The sequence below is a fragment of the Lactuca serriola genome, chromosome 9 (assembly GCF_051521515.1).
Source record: "Lactuca serriola cultivar US96UC23 chromosome 9, Lser_US96UC23_V15, whole genome shotgun sequence".
Classification (NCBI taxonomy): domain Eukaryota; kingdom Viridiplantae; phylum Streptophyta; class Magnoliopsida; order Asterales; family Asteraceae; genus Lactuca; species Lactuca serriola.
In genome coordinates, this window is record NC_136416.1 from 158,732,027 (window position 1) to 158,748,634 (window position 16,608).

General features: G+C 33.7%; 1 protein-coding gene across 1 annotated transcript; it reads left to right on the plus strand.

The window, feature by feature from the left end:
• Positions 1-11,412: 11,412 nt before the first annotated feature.
• Positions 11,413-12,881, plus strand: LOC145074453 (Ribosomal protein S10p/S20e family protein). Its single transcript, XM_079020821.1, has 3 exons — positions 11,413-11,741; positions 11,850-11,900; positions 12,391-12,881. Exons 1-3 carry the CDS (start codon positions 11,547-11,549, stop codon positions 12,700-12,702), a joined length of 558 nt encoding a protein of 185 aa, XP_078876947.1. The 5' UTR covers positions 11,413-11,546; the 3' UTR covers positions 12,703-12,881.
• Positions 12,882-16,608: the final 3,727 nt, after the last annotated feature.

Consider the following 16,608-nt stretch of genomic DNA (forward strand, 5'->3'; position numbering starts at 1 on the left):
AGAACATCCTATGTGCTCATACAAACCCTAATGCTTGGATCTAGGTTTCTCTATTGTACATGCAAGTTATCCAAGACTATAAACCCTAATTCTAACATTCAAGTAATCATATTAACATGAGAATAGATTTAAGATGTTACCTTGATTGTTATGTAGCAATAACAATCCCAAATCTCCTTGTATTGACTTTAGCAAGCTTAGAGTCACAATTGTCACTCCTCTAATGGTTCACAAACACCATAAGCAAGAGGATGAAGAGGAGAAAGGATGGAGGCTGCCCAAAAACGTGTGAAACCCTAGAATGAAGCTTAGCCACGTTTTTGGTCATAAGGGATCTCTTTATATAGGAGGCAATTAGGGTTATCTAACAAGGAAACCCTAATTTGGATGCTTAAGCCCTAAGCAACCCATGGACTCATTTAATTAAGGCCTTGGACGATTTCCTTATGGGCTTCCCCATAGAATTCGTCCACTCCTTATTATAAGGCAATCCATGACCCAAATTGCAATTATCTTATAATTACAATTCCAGTCCCTTAAGTTTAATTAATCTCTTTTAGTCACAAAACTAATTACCAATTAATTATTGACTAATATTAATTAAAGAATATGATTTCTCCTTTAATATATTATTCTCATAATATATTAATAAATCATATTTAATCCTTTCTCTCCATAATTCATCCTATCAAGTTGCTTTGGTGAAGGCAACCCAAAAGGACCGTGCACCATCGGGTCAAGTACATACCAAAATAGTTATGGACTTAGACACTAATCCAACAGGTTTCTGACTGGAACTCTAATTCTCTGCTTAGGCCCTCCAGAATCCCCCTTTGGACGAGATCTATGTGGGCTGCACATAGAATTTCGTCCATCCCTTCCTAGGGATCCTCAAGCCCAACTTGCAACTATCATACAATGGCATATTAGTTCCCGTAATTTAATCAGTCTCTTTTGATCAACAAATTAATTCCATATTAATTTCTGATCAATACTAATTAATTAATATTATATTTTAATTAATATATTATTCTTATAATATATTAATAAATCATAATTAACCTCTTTTTCCATAATTCATCCTATCAAATTGCTATGGTGAAGGCAACCCAAAAGGACCATGCTACTATCAGGTCAAGTACATACCAATTATAGTTATGGGCTTAGACACCTAATCCAACACTTATTGTCTAGAGAGAAACCCTAGCTATGCTTTATTACTTTCTTGAATGTGTGTGTGAGCTTTGGAGAGTAAATCCCATGTTCTTTTGGAGGAAACTAGAAGTTTGAATAGGTTGGATTGCATAGAAGGACTTAGATCCAGGAAATTCATGGTTTTTACAACCATTTAGAGGTAAAAAGTCGCCATCTTGATCACTCATTTGTTGGATCTCTACATTAGAAAGTTCATGGTAATTTTAGATTACTCTTGAGTTATTCTTGGTTAATTTTGAGCATGCTTTGAAGTTAGGACTTAAGATCTGAGCATCTTAGGGTCTCCGTGGACTTAAAGTTGACAACTTTATTAAGTGTTAGCCCTCCTTCATGCTCTAAAACCCATAATAAGCTTCATATGAGTGATTTAATCCCTTTGATGCCTTGCATGCACGTAAAGTTAGCAACTTTGTGTGGTGTCTCATTAATAAGGGGCTAGATCTGTAGTTTGGGGCCTTGGATTCGACTGGAAAAAGGCTGAATACGTTAATACATGAAAACTCGACGAGTTGCTTAGCCAACTCGACGAGTTGGATAGGGTTTCCTGCTTCCTGGACTATGAGTGAATTCGATGAGTTGATGAGATGAATCAACGAGTTGGTTGAGTTTTTCACCGGTCTTCTAGACACTGAAGAACTTGATGATTTGCTCTAGCAACTCAGTGAGTTATCCCGAGCTTTTTCACGATCTTCTGAGATATGAAGGAACTCGACGAGTCAGTATATGCACTCGACGAGTTGGGTCAACATGGACTGTTGACCTTGACTGTTGACTGTTGACTTTGACTTTGACCATGGTTGACCAAGTTTGACTCCTGAGGGTATTTTGGTAATTTGGGATTATAATGGAATTAGTCATATGGTGGTTACAGGAAGTTGAGTTCGGAGCTGTGAGTTGAGATTCGATTTTTATCGGTTCAGCAATTCTTGTGAGGTTTCCTCACTATACTTAGGGGTCGAAGGCACCAAGGCCGACCCATTGGATTGATATCCTGGTAGTTGTTGATGTGCTGAGTGTGAGTTAGATGTGCATGTTATCTGGTAAATCTGTAGGACTACTTGTGATACTATCTAATTATCTGTATGTGTATTTAGCTTTTACATATTGACATGTTGTGTGGGTAGAGTTGAGGTTGTACTGCTCCATGTGGTAACCAACAAACCCTGGAGTATGCTAGATATGAGCTGAGAGCTAAGGAGAGCATGTCAGTCTCATACTGAGGACTCCTAAGCATTCCAAATGCGAGCCGAGGGCTAGGGGAGCATGCCAGTCTCGCACTGAGGGCTAATCATTTATATTCCAATCGTAGGACTAAAGGGGCAAGCCAGTCATAAGCTGTGGGCTCGAGAGCAAGCCAAACTTATGATGTGGGTTCGGGAGCAAGTCAGATGTGAGCTGTGGGCCTGTAAGGCAAGCCAAACTCATACTGTGGGCTCAGGGGTAATCCAGTCTGTAAAGATGTGGACCGATTACATGTTGTTATTATGTATGCTATTTGTTATGTATCAGTATTTTGGGGAAACTCACTAAGCTTCGGGCTTACAGTTTTGGATTTTGTTTCAGGTACTTCAAATGATCGCGGGAAGGCGAATGTGTGATCGTGCACCTCCTCATATTTTGTGATTTTGATTTCTGGGATTCTCTGATATAAAACAATTTTGAAAACATTTTGTAATAAATAATGGCTTTTGGATGCTTGAAAAAGTTTATTTTTTTATGAGTTTTATGGATGTTACAACCCTTATCACATTCAGTTGATTGTCTAGCCATAAGACACAAGTTCCATGCAGATTTTCCTTCATCTTCATCACAAGATGACCAATACCCATCAACATTCATTGAAACCATGGTGACAAATGCCTTTTCACTTTCATTAAGTTCTTGTGCTCTACGAGCATAGTAGGTAGAGTCTTTCACCGTTGGTTTAGGCAGAGTCCTATCTTAGATATCACATATAGAAATATGATTTAATTTGCAAGTTATATCACACACTGAAACATTTTTTTTAATTTTCATTTTTTTCATATCATAAATATAATAGCACTAAAGAATAAAAAATAAAAAGAAAATAAGTTTGACCGAAATTACAAATATATATATATATATATATATATATATATATATATATATATATATATATATATATACATATATATATATATATATATATATATATATATATATATATATATATATATATAACTATTTTATGTACTTGAATAAAAATAAAAAATTACAAAACTCTAAATTACCAAAATTGTATTATACTCTAATATATTAATAAATTTTATATTTTTTGAAAAATGTCAAAATAAAGTTAAAAATACGAAAAAATGAAAATAAATAATACGAAAAAATATGGAAAAAAAATACAAAAACAAATATGAAAAAAACTAAAAAAATACAAAAAGTGTAAAACGTATGAATATATTAGAGTAAAAAAAATAAAAGATAAATTATATATATATATATATATATATATATATATATATATATATATATATATATATATATATATATATATATATATATATATATATATATATATATATAGGGTTAAGTTCAAATGAGAACACTATTTAATGTGAGAACGTGAGAACACTACTTTATGTTACTATTCTACTATGAATTTTGTATATACTACGATATGACATTATTCATCAACAAATATACGAACAATCGCACATTAATATTCACATTAAAATTTTGTATGTACAACTTTATGACATTATTCATCACCGAATATATGATCAATCACATATTTAACATTCACATTAGAATTTACTAAATCACTACGTATATATATAAATTTTATAGTAGAATAGTAATATAAAATTGAATATATTCATATTATAATTACTAAAATACTATACATATTAAATTCATAGTAGAATAGTAACATAAAGTAGTGTTCTCACGTTCTCACATTAAATAGTGTTCTCATTTGAACTTAACCTTATATATATATATATATATATATATATATATATATATATATATATATATATATATATATATATATATATATATATATATATATATATTGTAGCACCTGGTTCCTGGTACGTAAATCTTATTTGGGTATTCTCTTTTCTTTTAGCCTTGGACTCAGCGAGTCATAGGTCCGACTCGCCGAGTAGATACGGGACCCGGGACACGTTTAAGTTGGCGACTCTGCGAGTCCATATCCTGGACTCGGCAAGTCACCGCTGTTGGATGAAACCCTAAGTTTCAGGGGTTTGTACCGTATTTAAACACCATATCCGCCCCAGGCCAGCCCCCATTCACCCTTAGAGCTCCCAACCCTCGTTCTAAGCTTGTTCATAGAGAGTTTGAAGAAATTGTTGTGTGTTCTTGAAGGTTTTGAAGCAAAAGGGGAGTAGATCAAGAGGAAGGGAAGGAATCCAAGCATCTTTGTGCTCTCTCAGCAGTTCCTTTGAGGTATAACCCATTTTCCCCTTGTTTCTATGCTTATTACTTCATTTAAGTCATTCTTGAGCCAATCCCTAAGCTTGTATGTGCAATATAAGTCGTAATAAGTTGATTGGCCTTTAGATCTAGGCAAGATTGAGCTCCAGGAGCTCCGATCTATTACCTTTATGGACCCATGTTGCATGTTCACCCTAGATCTACCCTTTTGAGGCATTTTGAGCCCTAAATCCCTCATTGGTGAGTATCTACACGTAAAGTTGGAAACTTTACGTGTCATTCATGCTCTAGGAACCCAGATATGTAAATGACATGGACTGGAATCGAGCAAAATCGCATATATAGTGAATGCATGGCGACGACTCGGCGAGTCGTTCATCAGACTCGGCGAGTCTGCTCGCGAGTCTCCGAGTTGTCCCCTTTTCGTTGTGTCGAGTGGGTGTAGTGAGTCACGGGGTGTGACTCAGAGAGTTGGAAGCCAAACTCATCCATGGAGGAACTCGGCGAGTCCATGCCCTGACTCGGTGAGTTCAAGGCAATCTCCTTAGATCAAGAACAGACTCGGCGAGTTGTTCATACAACTCGGCGAGTCACAGCATAAAGTGTTCTTCGGATGAAGATGAACTCGGCGAGTTGTTCATACAACTCGGCGAGTAGGATGAAGGACTTGAACCTCAGTTAAGAAGAAGAACTCGTCGAGGCAACGCCTAACTCGACGAGTAGGGTCGGGATCCAGGACAGTCATTTGGTTAGGGACTCGGCGAGTTGGAGAGCCAACTCGACGAGTCGGGTCAACTGAAAGTTGACTCTGACTTTGACTTATGACATGATTAGGGGTAAAATGTTCATTTTACCCAATGGACAGTTAGCAGTGATTGACTGAGTATGTTGTGGGATTTGCAGCCGGAGGATTTCCGGAGCAGCAGTAGGCAGTCAGTTCTTGACCAGACTTGCAGCTATTTCGAGGTGAGTTTCCTTTTCGGTAGAAAAGGGTCTAAGGCACCAAGGCCGACCCGTGTAGACGAGATGTTAGTACGAGAGTGTGGACCGAGCCCGTATCTCTGGGTTTAGTCGAGTATGATATATGTGTCAATATGATAGAGTTGCTTATACTTGTTGTCTGTGTGATACTTGTATATTATGGGTTAGCGGTTGAGTGTGGGCAGGGCCCGTATCTCTCCGAGGTTGGAGTGTGGGCTAGGCCTGTATCTCCCAGATAGTAGAGTGTGGGCGAGGCCCGTATCTCCCGGCTTGCGAAGTGTGGGCAGGGCCCGTATCTTCATAAGTGTGGGCGAGGCCCGTAACTCCTAGCTGAACGTTGTTTGTTATATGCTTGCATGGTATGAGGTATTATGGGGGAACTCACTAAGCTTCGTGCTTACGGTTTTCAATTTTGGTTTCAGGTACCTCCTCAGCTAGGGGAAAGGAGCCGGCACGGTAGCAGCATGTCACACACACACACACACACTCTCTTGGTTCCGCAGTTACGAGTTTATTCTGTGATTGATACTCTGATATTTTGATTGATCGACTGTTGTGGTTTTTAATTTGGTTTTCGATGTGAAGTGGTTCAACTAAACAATGTTTTAACTGTTAACGTTTTCTATGTAATGTTTTATAAACAAAAGTTTTGGACGTGAAATTTTGGGTCGTTACATATATATATATATATATATATATATATATATATATATATATATATATATATATATATATATATATGTATATATATATATATATATATATATATATATAACGAAAACAAATTTAATAAATGAAAATAAATAAAATATATAAAAAAACAAAAAATAAACTTAAAAAACCATGTTGTGTAATTTTTTGCAAACTATAGGGACCAACTTTGAACTTTAAACTCAATTTTATGACTGATTTTGCAAAAAAGTGATAACAAAATTACCTATGAAACTTGTTAAGTGGCTAGAGTGATAATTCTGCAAAAAAGTTGTGATCATAACAATAATAAAAAAACATTAGAGATTTCTCTAATTACACCTTAGGACTTTTATGATAAGGGATGTAGTTAACCATACATATTTGAATTTAACAATATTGAAAGAGTGTATGTCCTTATGGATCTAACCATTGGTTTTATGGATTTGGTATGCAGTTTGGAGGTCGTCTTTTTAGTAAACTTATGTTTTGTTTTAGTATTCTTATCTTCCTATCTAATAAACAAAACCACTCACACACGTGTCCTCTTAAAAACCTCCAATTCTGTCAAAGTAAAATACCAATTTTGCCCCTAATTTGCTTCACCTCCTGTAAATCCGGCAATTTCATTTTTCTTAATTGAATCAGTAGATGGTTTCCTTAACCCATCCACTAATCTCGGCCCTAATCTCTCTCCGTAGCCCTTCTTTCCCTTATCTCTCTACCATAAATCCTAAAATCTGAGTATGAACTAAAGAGACAATTGACTCTCACAACCTCCACCACAGTTGTTATTCCATGCGCTCAATCACTAACATGCGTTGCACCACATCACTACTGGCACTACGAGAGAACCACACGAAAGGCGTTGTTAAAAAGCATGTGTAACGGAAGGAAGTAAACAGAGAGAAACACAGAAGAGGAGAATGGTAGATTTGTCCTCTCTTTCACGAGAAAAAAGTTATCCGAGTGTTTGTTTACTTATTTTTTGAGCAGGAGGAATCAGGAAATCATCATCTCGGGTTCTTACTCTTTCACCAATTCACGCTCTTTATTTATTTTCGTATGTGTGTTTGTTTTCTTATTTTGGTTTGTGGCAAATATTATGCTCTTCTTCCTATTGATCTGAGGTTAGTTATCACACTTTTTCTTCTTCTTGTATACAACATGGTGTATTCATATTCATATTTTTCTGTTTTTTTGGATATGTTAATTGTTGAGTTCTTTTACATGGTTAGCTTGGAATATTTGTTTCACCTACCACGTGCTCGATAAAATACCTAAGAGAACCATCAATTAGACTTTAATGTTTAAAGCTTCAACCCTCTATTGTTTTCTTATTTGCAGTATGAATTGGAATTGAAATATATTTGGAATTTGAAACAAACCCAGACGTTTGGAATTGAAATGCCTACTTTTACAATGGATGTGTTTTTTCTTGTGAACAATGTTTATCAGTTTATGATTTTTTTTTTGAATTTATGGTTTTCGAAATAAGTATATATATATTTTTGATTTGTGGACCTTTTTAGACAAAATTTATTGTTGAATCGTGATTTGGTGGTAGTCAAACACACTTACGATATTTAACATCTCCATTAGGTTTATTTGTTTGAATCAAGAAAAGGAAAATAAGAGCATAATTTAATGTTTTTGACTTTCAAGATATTGAACTGGAACATGAGGTTGGTAATTGGGTTTCTTTGTTTGATTGAAAAAGCACAACAATGGATCTCTTTTTTGAAAATGATATATTTTTCTAAACCTACTTATTTTTAGGTACTGAGATGTATAGCTAAGGAGAAATCAAAAAATCCATTTGTAGTGTAAACTTTTTTATTGAAATATGCTTCTTATGTAAAAACTTTCCTTAGGGATGTTTTTGAATTACTAATAAGTCATGTTTTCTAGGTTTTTGTTGTATTTGTGCTTTGTTAAACATGTTGACGTTGTTTTTATGAATTTTTATAGTTTTCTAATTTTGTTTTGAACAGAGTGGATTACATAGTTGGTTTCCAGATGTATCCTACATTTAGTATACGGTAAGAAAGATCAACCATTAAAATTGTTTTCTGATGTAAATATTATTTTTTATCTCTTTTTTTTTCATGTTTTCGGTGTGATTGTGTTTTTCAATTTGTAATTTTAGGAGGTTTTTGTCATCAAACTTAATGTGCTAATGTAATGACAACATATGAATCCATCGTCAATAATGATTTATTTTTTGTTATTGCAACATATTAAAATATTATAAACTAATCAGTGCCCTTATTTTTTTGTTATTGCAAATATGGTGAATAAAAAAAAACAACTTGCAAACTTTCTAAAAATAAACAAAGGGCATTATGGTCTTTTTTTGTTTATTGCTATATGTGGTAGACTTTTTCAAATCAACATGAACATTCTTGATTATGGACGGCAGGAGAAAAGAAGTTGGTCAATGCTTTGAAGTTATGGTGCAATAAAAGTTTTAAGGGGTATTTTGGACTTTTTCTAACTTTTTTTTCCAAGAACTTGATTTTTTTCAAGAAAGCTTTTTAAGTTTAATTGGACTATGTGCTTACTCCTTTTTAACAAGGTGTGCATTTGGAGAAATAAGGAGTGCTTACCAATTAAGTTTACACAAAGGTTCTATCTTTGTAAATTAATAAAATTTTGACAAATATTTGATTAGTCATCACGATTTCAAATTATGAATAAATGTGTGTTGTATAATGTCAAATGTCAAGATGTGAAGTATGTGATGAATATATAAATCTTGATATTGGGGGTTAATTTTTCGTATTTCATTATCTTCAAATCTTAAGATTTATAACTAATTATATGTTTCTAATGACATGGAAATGAATTTTGTTCACAGAGGGTTGTTTATGAATTATGTATTAGAGAGTGTGGACGGATGAGAGTTAGTGGCTTAAAGCACTAATATCTCGTGGGATTTAGAAATTGGCTGGATGCATCTCTTTGTCTACGTCATATACAGAACATTTGGTGGATGTTTAAAGCTAAAACTTAAAAAATATTAATTGAAAAGTTTCAATTTTTACGTTTGTTGACAATCTTTGCTAAAAAGTTTCTGTTTTCCATGTGAATAAAATTGTTCGTGTTAACTATGTAATTTAAGTTATTTGTGCTTTGACTTAAATGCCCCTAATGTTGATACTCCATTTAATTGCTGCTAATTATAGTTCTTTGCCCCTGAAGTTGTTGCAATTCCTACTATAAAAAATATGGTTGTAATGAATTGGGTTTGCTGATTTGATATTAATTTATATTGTTAATTCCTGTGACACAAATGTGTATGTTTATTGTGTTATAGTTAGAAGAGAAAACTTATTGTTATTTACTCATGTAAAATATCTAATTATTTAGAAATCTATCTAAAATTTTCATTGCTCATTTAATTATAATATGATCGTATGAATCATTTATCATATAAATTAAATTTTATTGCTTATTAATAACTTAAATCTTTTATAAATATTTTACCCATGGTTTCCACGGGTTGTAACTTAGTTATTTTAGTAAACATATCTTTCCATTTTAATAAATGAATCAATATTTGTCACGTGGCTTCTTCAAAATACTTATAACCTTATAGTTAAATTACCAGCTTAAACCACTTGGGTTGTGGTGACTTGGTAAGGCATGTGGAAGATATGATGGATAACCTATTGATCCATGTTCAAATCCTGGCACCACTCAGCCCTTGTGGCCATGGAGGTTCGCCTGTAGTGACTCCAGGGCATGAGGCAAAGTTTTATGTTTGCAGCGGGGGATTAGTCGGTGCGCGAAAGCTGGCCCGGAAACCCTTGTTAGGGAAGTTCCCTTTCCAAAAAAAATAAAATTACCAGCTTACCCTTAATTCATTCAATTTGAATCTCTTTTACAAGCCATTATTTTCGGCAATTTAATATATCAACAAAATTTCTTATTTAAATTGATTAAAATCAGCAAGGTAATGACTTACCGGTTAGACAATTATTGATGTGATTCATAATTATACAGATAAATTTGAATGCCTCTTTAATCGATTTCCGTTTTTATTTGGTAAGTTGTTGAAGTATTTTGATCTTTAATCTGTAGGTTTTTTTTTTTTTTCGCACGATGGTTTTGGAATATGATATGCACGATGTAAACAATGTTGATTCTTATATAAAGGATTATTATAGTGGCGATTTATCATATAACTTTTTTTAATCTTTCATTTTGTTCAAATTTATATTGCATTGTATACTATCATGGTTTTATCATATCTACACACATACAGAAAATAAACTACATATTCATAACAATGTATATATATATATATATATATATATATATATATATATATATATATATATATATATATATATATATATATATATATATATATATATATATATATATATATATATATATATATATATATATATATATATATATATATATATATTCACTAATCATTACGAGCTTATAGACAAAACTTCTATATTTGTTACAAATTTTTGATTAGTCATTAGATTAAAATTATCAAAAATGTTTTTCTTTCTATTAACCCAGATTTGTTAATATAAGAATGGAGTTGTTTTTTTTTTTTTGGTAGACAATTTATCGAAAGCTCTTTTTTGATAATCGGAATTTCGTATGAATATTGTTTGCTAGGGTAACAATTATAATAGGAATCCTATGAAGTGTGGTATCAGGCCCTTTTATGATTTATGATTTAATAATAATAGAAAAGTTTAAAGTAAATGATCTTTTTTTGGTAAAAACATATACAATAATACAATTAATTAATTAAAGGCAACATAATACATATAGCAAAATAATAATTGTCACAGAAATCTTTTTACCAAAATAAAAAACCCTTTTGAATATCTAGTCCAAAGACTACGACATACCACATAATTATTTTCGAGTTCTCGATCTTTTTTTGCATTTTGGTATGAATTTTGGTTGACATAACGAGTGATTGGTCATTTCATTTGGTGATGGCTCGTTTACACCTCCCCTAATGGGCTATGAATCCGGTTTACGCGAACAATCATCAGTAGCCCACATATCAAATGAAAACCGAACCCGGTTTGATGTTTTCTTTCCCCTTCGTTATCTCACTCCTTCCTCAAACTTTTGTGGATAACCCTCAGTCGGGCAGACCATCAGAAAAGTTTCTCAGAGCCAAAACATTAGTACACCGGTTATAGTTGCAGATTAACTGTAGAATTTTTCAAAAACCCCACTCAGAAATGGCAATTTCATCATCTCTAGTCGCAACCTTGTTTCCATTATGCAATTCTTCCTCAATGTCTACTACACCTAAGCTTTCTGCTTCGCTTTTCATTCCAAATGGTTCATCGACCTCCAGGATTCAGTTCCAGTCACCTCGTTTATCTACAACCAGAGTCTTCGCAGCTCCTGAAGCTTTGGAACAAACCCTTCAGGTATGTTTCCATTCCACTGTTGTATTTGAATTTCCAAGTGTTATGCTGTTTCTTTTGTCTGAATTGATGAAAACTCGTTTCTGTATTTCGTTGATGTTGTTTTGCTAGACTGAGGATCCTGAATCTTCGACGGTGATTGTGGGGTCTGATTCCGAAAAGGTAATTTCTGCTGCTTATGGTTGTTCTTTTCTTTCATTGTAAAATTTTGGGAATTAGGGGTCTGAAGAAGAATGTAATTGGCCTTTTCACAATTGGTCTGGTTTAATTGATCACTCTTTGGGCTAATTTGTATTGAATTCCTGGTTAATGCAAGAAAGATGTGTATAAAATTGTAGATTAAAGCTTACAAACTCCTATTGTTCAGTTCATTTTAACATTTTCCATACATGGATTCCATTTGCATGATGTTTTGCAAATGCAATGTGAATGTGATCAAACTTATTTGATTCCATGAAAATGGAGAATCAAATATACCAAGGGAACATTAATTTTGTACATTTCAGATCGGGGTGTTTTGAAGTGTGTTTTACAAAGTAATTTAAATGAATTGAAATCAGAATCAAATAATTATACAAATTCATCTGAATAATCAGTTTTCACACCTTCATACTTGCTTTCCCAAATCTGATAATTTATTCTTGTTTTTCAGCTTGCACCAAAACAGAAAATAAGGATTAAACTGAGGTCTTATTGGGTACCTTTAATCGAGGATTCATGCAAGCAAATCATGGATGCTGCTAGAACAACAAACGCAAAGACCATGGGCCCTGTTCCATTGCCAACCAAGAAGAGAATATACTGTGTGCTTAAATCTCCTCATGTTCACAAAGATGCAAGATTTCATTTTGAGATCAGAACCCATCAACGGTTGATTGACATTCTACACCCAACTGCACAAACCATTGACTCTTTGATGCAGCTTGATCTTCCAGCTGGTGTTGATGTTGAGGTTAAGCTTTAGAAACGTATTTAGAGTTCCTTTTTGCTGCTAAGTGCTTCTAATTGACACTTTTTGTATCGTAAATTTGTTACTTGTATCAAAGTGATGATGTTTGGTAAAATATTTCGTTGGTTGGACTGAATTATTGTAAAATTCCCAAGTCACAATTATATTTTACCATGTGTTGTCATGTTTAAGTTTTTCGTGTTTGTCAGTATCTCTGCATTATATTTTAGTCATTAGCTCTAAAGGAACTACTAAAATCAAATCATCTCATAAAACTACTTATGATAATAGTACCTAGTACCTATGGTAGATCGAGCTACCATTCAATAGTTAATTCTTGATTTGATTTGCTGTTTTTTTTTTCTTTTCATTTTGTTATATTAATACACATTCTGTAAGGAATATATGAGACCATTTTCTTAACAAGTGGTATCAAATCTCAAGACCGATGCGAGGTATCGGTTATAGAGCTTTATATTATGCTCCGTGAGGTGTGGATTATAGAGGTTAATGTTATGATTTGTGGTTGCAACTTATTTTGATCTTCCACATCATAAATGAATATATATCGGGTGTCTTAAAGGTTTATAGTTTGTTTTGTTTATGATACTTATATTCGAAGGAAGGTTCTAGTTAGGAAAGACTTAAGACTTGAAATTTATGTGTCTTAGGTGGCCCAACTCTTTTGCCTAAGAGTTATTTGTTAGGTGTATTACTTAAAGCTTGGTGCATATTTTTCTATTACAATGTAACGCCCCAAATCTTCAACCAAATTTAAATTTTTTGAAATATATTTTAAACAACCAAAAACCATCATTTTGAAAAAAAAACCGAAGTATCCAGAGGGTTCAAACGTCATAAAGTACTTCAGAGTAAAACGAAAGTTTCAAACACATAATCATAACATAGACGTGAGAACAGTCACCACGTCCCTTCCCCTTCTCACCAAAACAACTTAAAAACATTTTATAAACAAGGTGTAAGTACAAAGTTTAGTGAGTTTCATAATATAACCCATCACATATACTTTACATACAAACTGCAAGCTTATACACTCATCATAACACCCTTATGCTTCCGGGCCTATAGATTCGTAGTCTAGCACCATTCCGCCATCATCCACTCGAGCATGTAGGCATTCGTTGTCATCGCATCAGACTTGTAGGCTCATGGCCTATCAACATTCCGCCATCATCTCACGACCTGTCGTCGTTCCACCATAATCTTACCAGACTTGTAGGCACATGACTTATCGCCGTTCTAGCATTATCCTATCAGGCTTGTACCCTCACGACCTATCTTCATTGCACACTCATCCCATCATCCTATACGAATGTATATTATTTCATCATACGACCTTCCAACTAACACACCAAAGACTACTTTAGTATAACCACACATTTGTGCAATAACAATACACAAGTATCCTACCACAAAAATGACACATAAGGTCACACATAATATAGTGAGAAAACTCACATAAAGCTAGCAACCCAAGTTTAACATGCAAGTCTCCTCAAATGAATCAACTAGCAAGTGCCACCTAATACCAAATAGAGGTCGATCATCGGTCCAAAACTCATATCCGAAAAACTTTGACCAAAAGTCAACCCGCTCAAATGGTCAATGCTCGACGGGCTGCGCATCATAGGGGATCACGTCGCGAAGCTCGATGTGCCACAAAGTAGAACCTACAATTCTCGTCCACTACAATCCAAAATAGTTGAGATTTCTCCTTTCGCGGCACGTCGTATCCAAGGTTCGGGGTGTCGCATCTCATGGGTGATTCAACCACTTTGTTAAGTGAGTAACCCCTTATGCCAGGAGCTATTACTTTCTAGAAACCTTCTAGGGTAGGTTCTTAATAGATAAATTAAAATCACCACTTTATCAACATGCAAACCCCTAACATACCAAACACTAATTCTAGATCCAAAACAAAGCCAAAGAGGCTAGGGCTTTCTTACATGGATCAAAGAGAGCTTATACATGCACTCTTTTCACTACAAGTCCAAAAAAGTCACCAAAACATCCTACAAACCTAGAGTTTCCCAAACTCCATTGAGTACAAAGCACAAAAGGGACCAAAATGCATAAAAAATGGACCAAAACACTAGATCTAGATGCATATATAAATCATAAAGGTGGAAACTTTATCACTTATAGAGGTGGAGGATATGACAAGAAGTGTGGAACTCTTTGGATCTAGCTTCATTTGCACCTAGAACACTTGTTTACACTTTAAGTTTTCTTTCTAATAGAACCAATGCTAAAAAGCAATGAAATGAGGCAAGGGTTTCAAGCATTGGCGCGCATCTAAATTGTTTTACTTCAAGGTTGGGTATTGTGAAGCTCATATACGATGCGAGACCTTAAGTAAACTCAAATCACATATTAACAAATTCGTTTTCGTTAAATATCCAAAAGAAATAGTGAGATGCTATTTCTATAATATCACTGAGGACACAGTAGAACATGTAGAAATTCTAGAACCCAAAAATGCAACACATTCATACAGGACTATAAAACATTTAAAATCAAGACAATTAGTTGTAGAAGCTCCCCATTGGACACAAACCAAACATAGATCTGGTGGTAGTGTCTGAACAATCAAAGAGTTAAGGATTTCTTGTTACAGATTAGGAGATCAGGAGATAAGGGATCATTTTGAACATACAACATATATTGAGTTTGTAATAAATTCATAGTCTAATGAATGGCTTGAATCCATGAATGTTCAGTTGTAGTCCATGTTGGATAATCAAGGGGATGTTGAGTATTATAAAAACTCTTCTTCATACAACATTTTACTTTCATACTAATTTTTATTGGAGCATTTTACTTTGATTAATTATACCTATTAAAGCAATGGATCTCGAGCTACCATTTCTACAAGTCATCCCATTATTCATTTGGGAAAGGGTAATTAGTTTTTAACATCCAAAAAAGGTTTGCTATTCTTGGATAAAAGGATAATTAATTAAAAAAAATGAAAAACATAGTTTCATATGTAGAGGAGTACTACATAGCATCAAATTGAGCTCTTGCTATAGAAAGTTAAACTTGAATATATTAGCATTTTGTTCTATTTAGTATGTCGTTATTTTATCATATATTCTTTAAACATATTGATCGAGACAACAAATTATCGAGACAAAAACAAAGATACAATGCCTAGTTCTTCTATACATACCAAGATTAATATATTATTCTAAAAAGTCCAATAATGCATGCAATATATATTGATCCAGACAACAAATTATCGAAAATGAAATAAATATACAAGGCCTAGTGCTCCCATAATTACCAAGATTAATATATTATTCTAACAAGCCCAATAATACAATACATATCAGTAGTACTAAGGGTCTACAAGTTAGAGACTATAATTTTCTAGAAAAGTTAATTGGTAGCTCAACAATAAGAAGTAAAATAGGCGACTTAAGATTAAATACAAAAAGTATACTTTGTGTATCAACCCATCATCAAATACTAACTTAGTATTAGAAACATTTATAGTTATAGTATAATAAAGGGTACTAATGTGTACTAGTTAGTTCCATATACATGGACATCTTGTAACCTTAATACACATAGTTAATAAAACCTACAGTTCTCGGCTCGTTATGGTATTAGAGTCGAAGGTGTCTTTCTCCCCGCTTAACCTAAAAAACGACTAGGGTTAGCACCAATCTCCACTAATATTCTTCTTAGCGATCATAAATCTCATCGCTAATTTCACAACTTAAAAAATGAAATCCCATAAATCCCACAAATGAATGTATATTCTTCTAAGTGATCATGAATCTCTGGTCTTCAAGATGAATACAATAGCCTCAAGTCCACTATCACCGCACACTAATGCCTCACTGCCTTTACTGAACTTCATGCGTTGTTAAGTGATCTTGATTTTATTCTTGC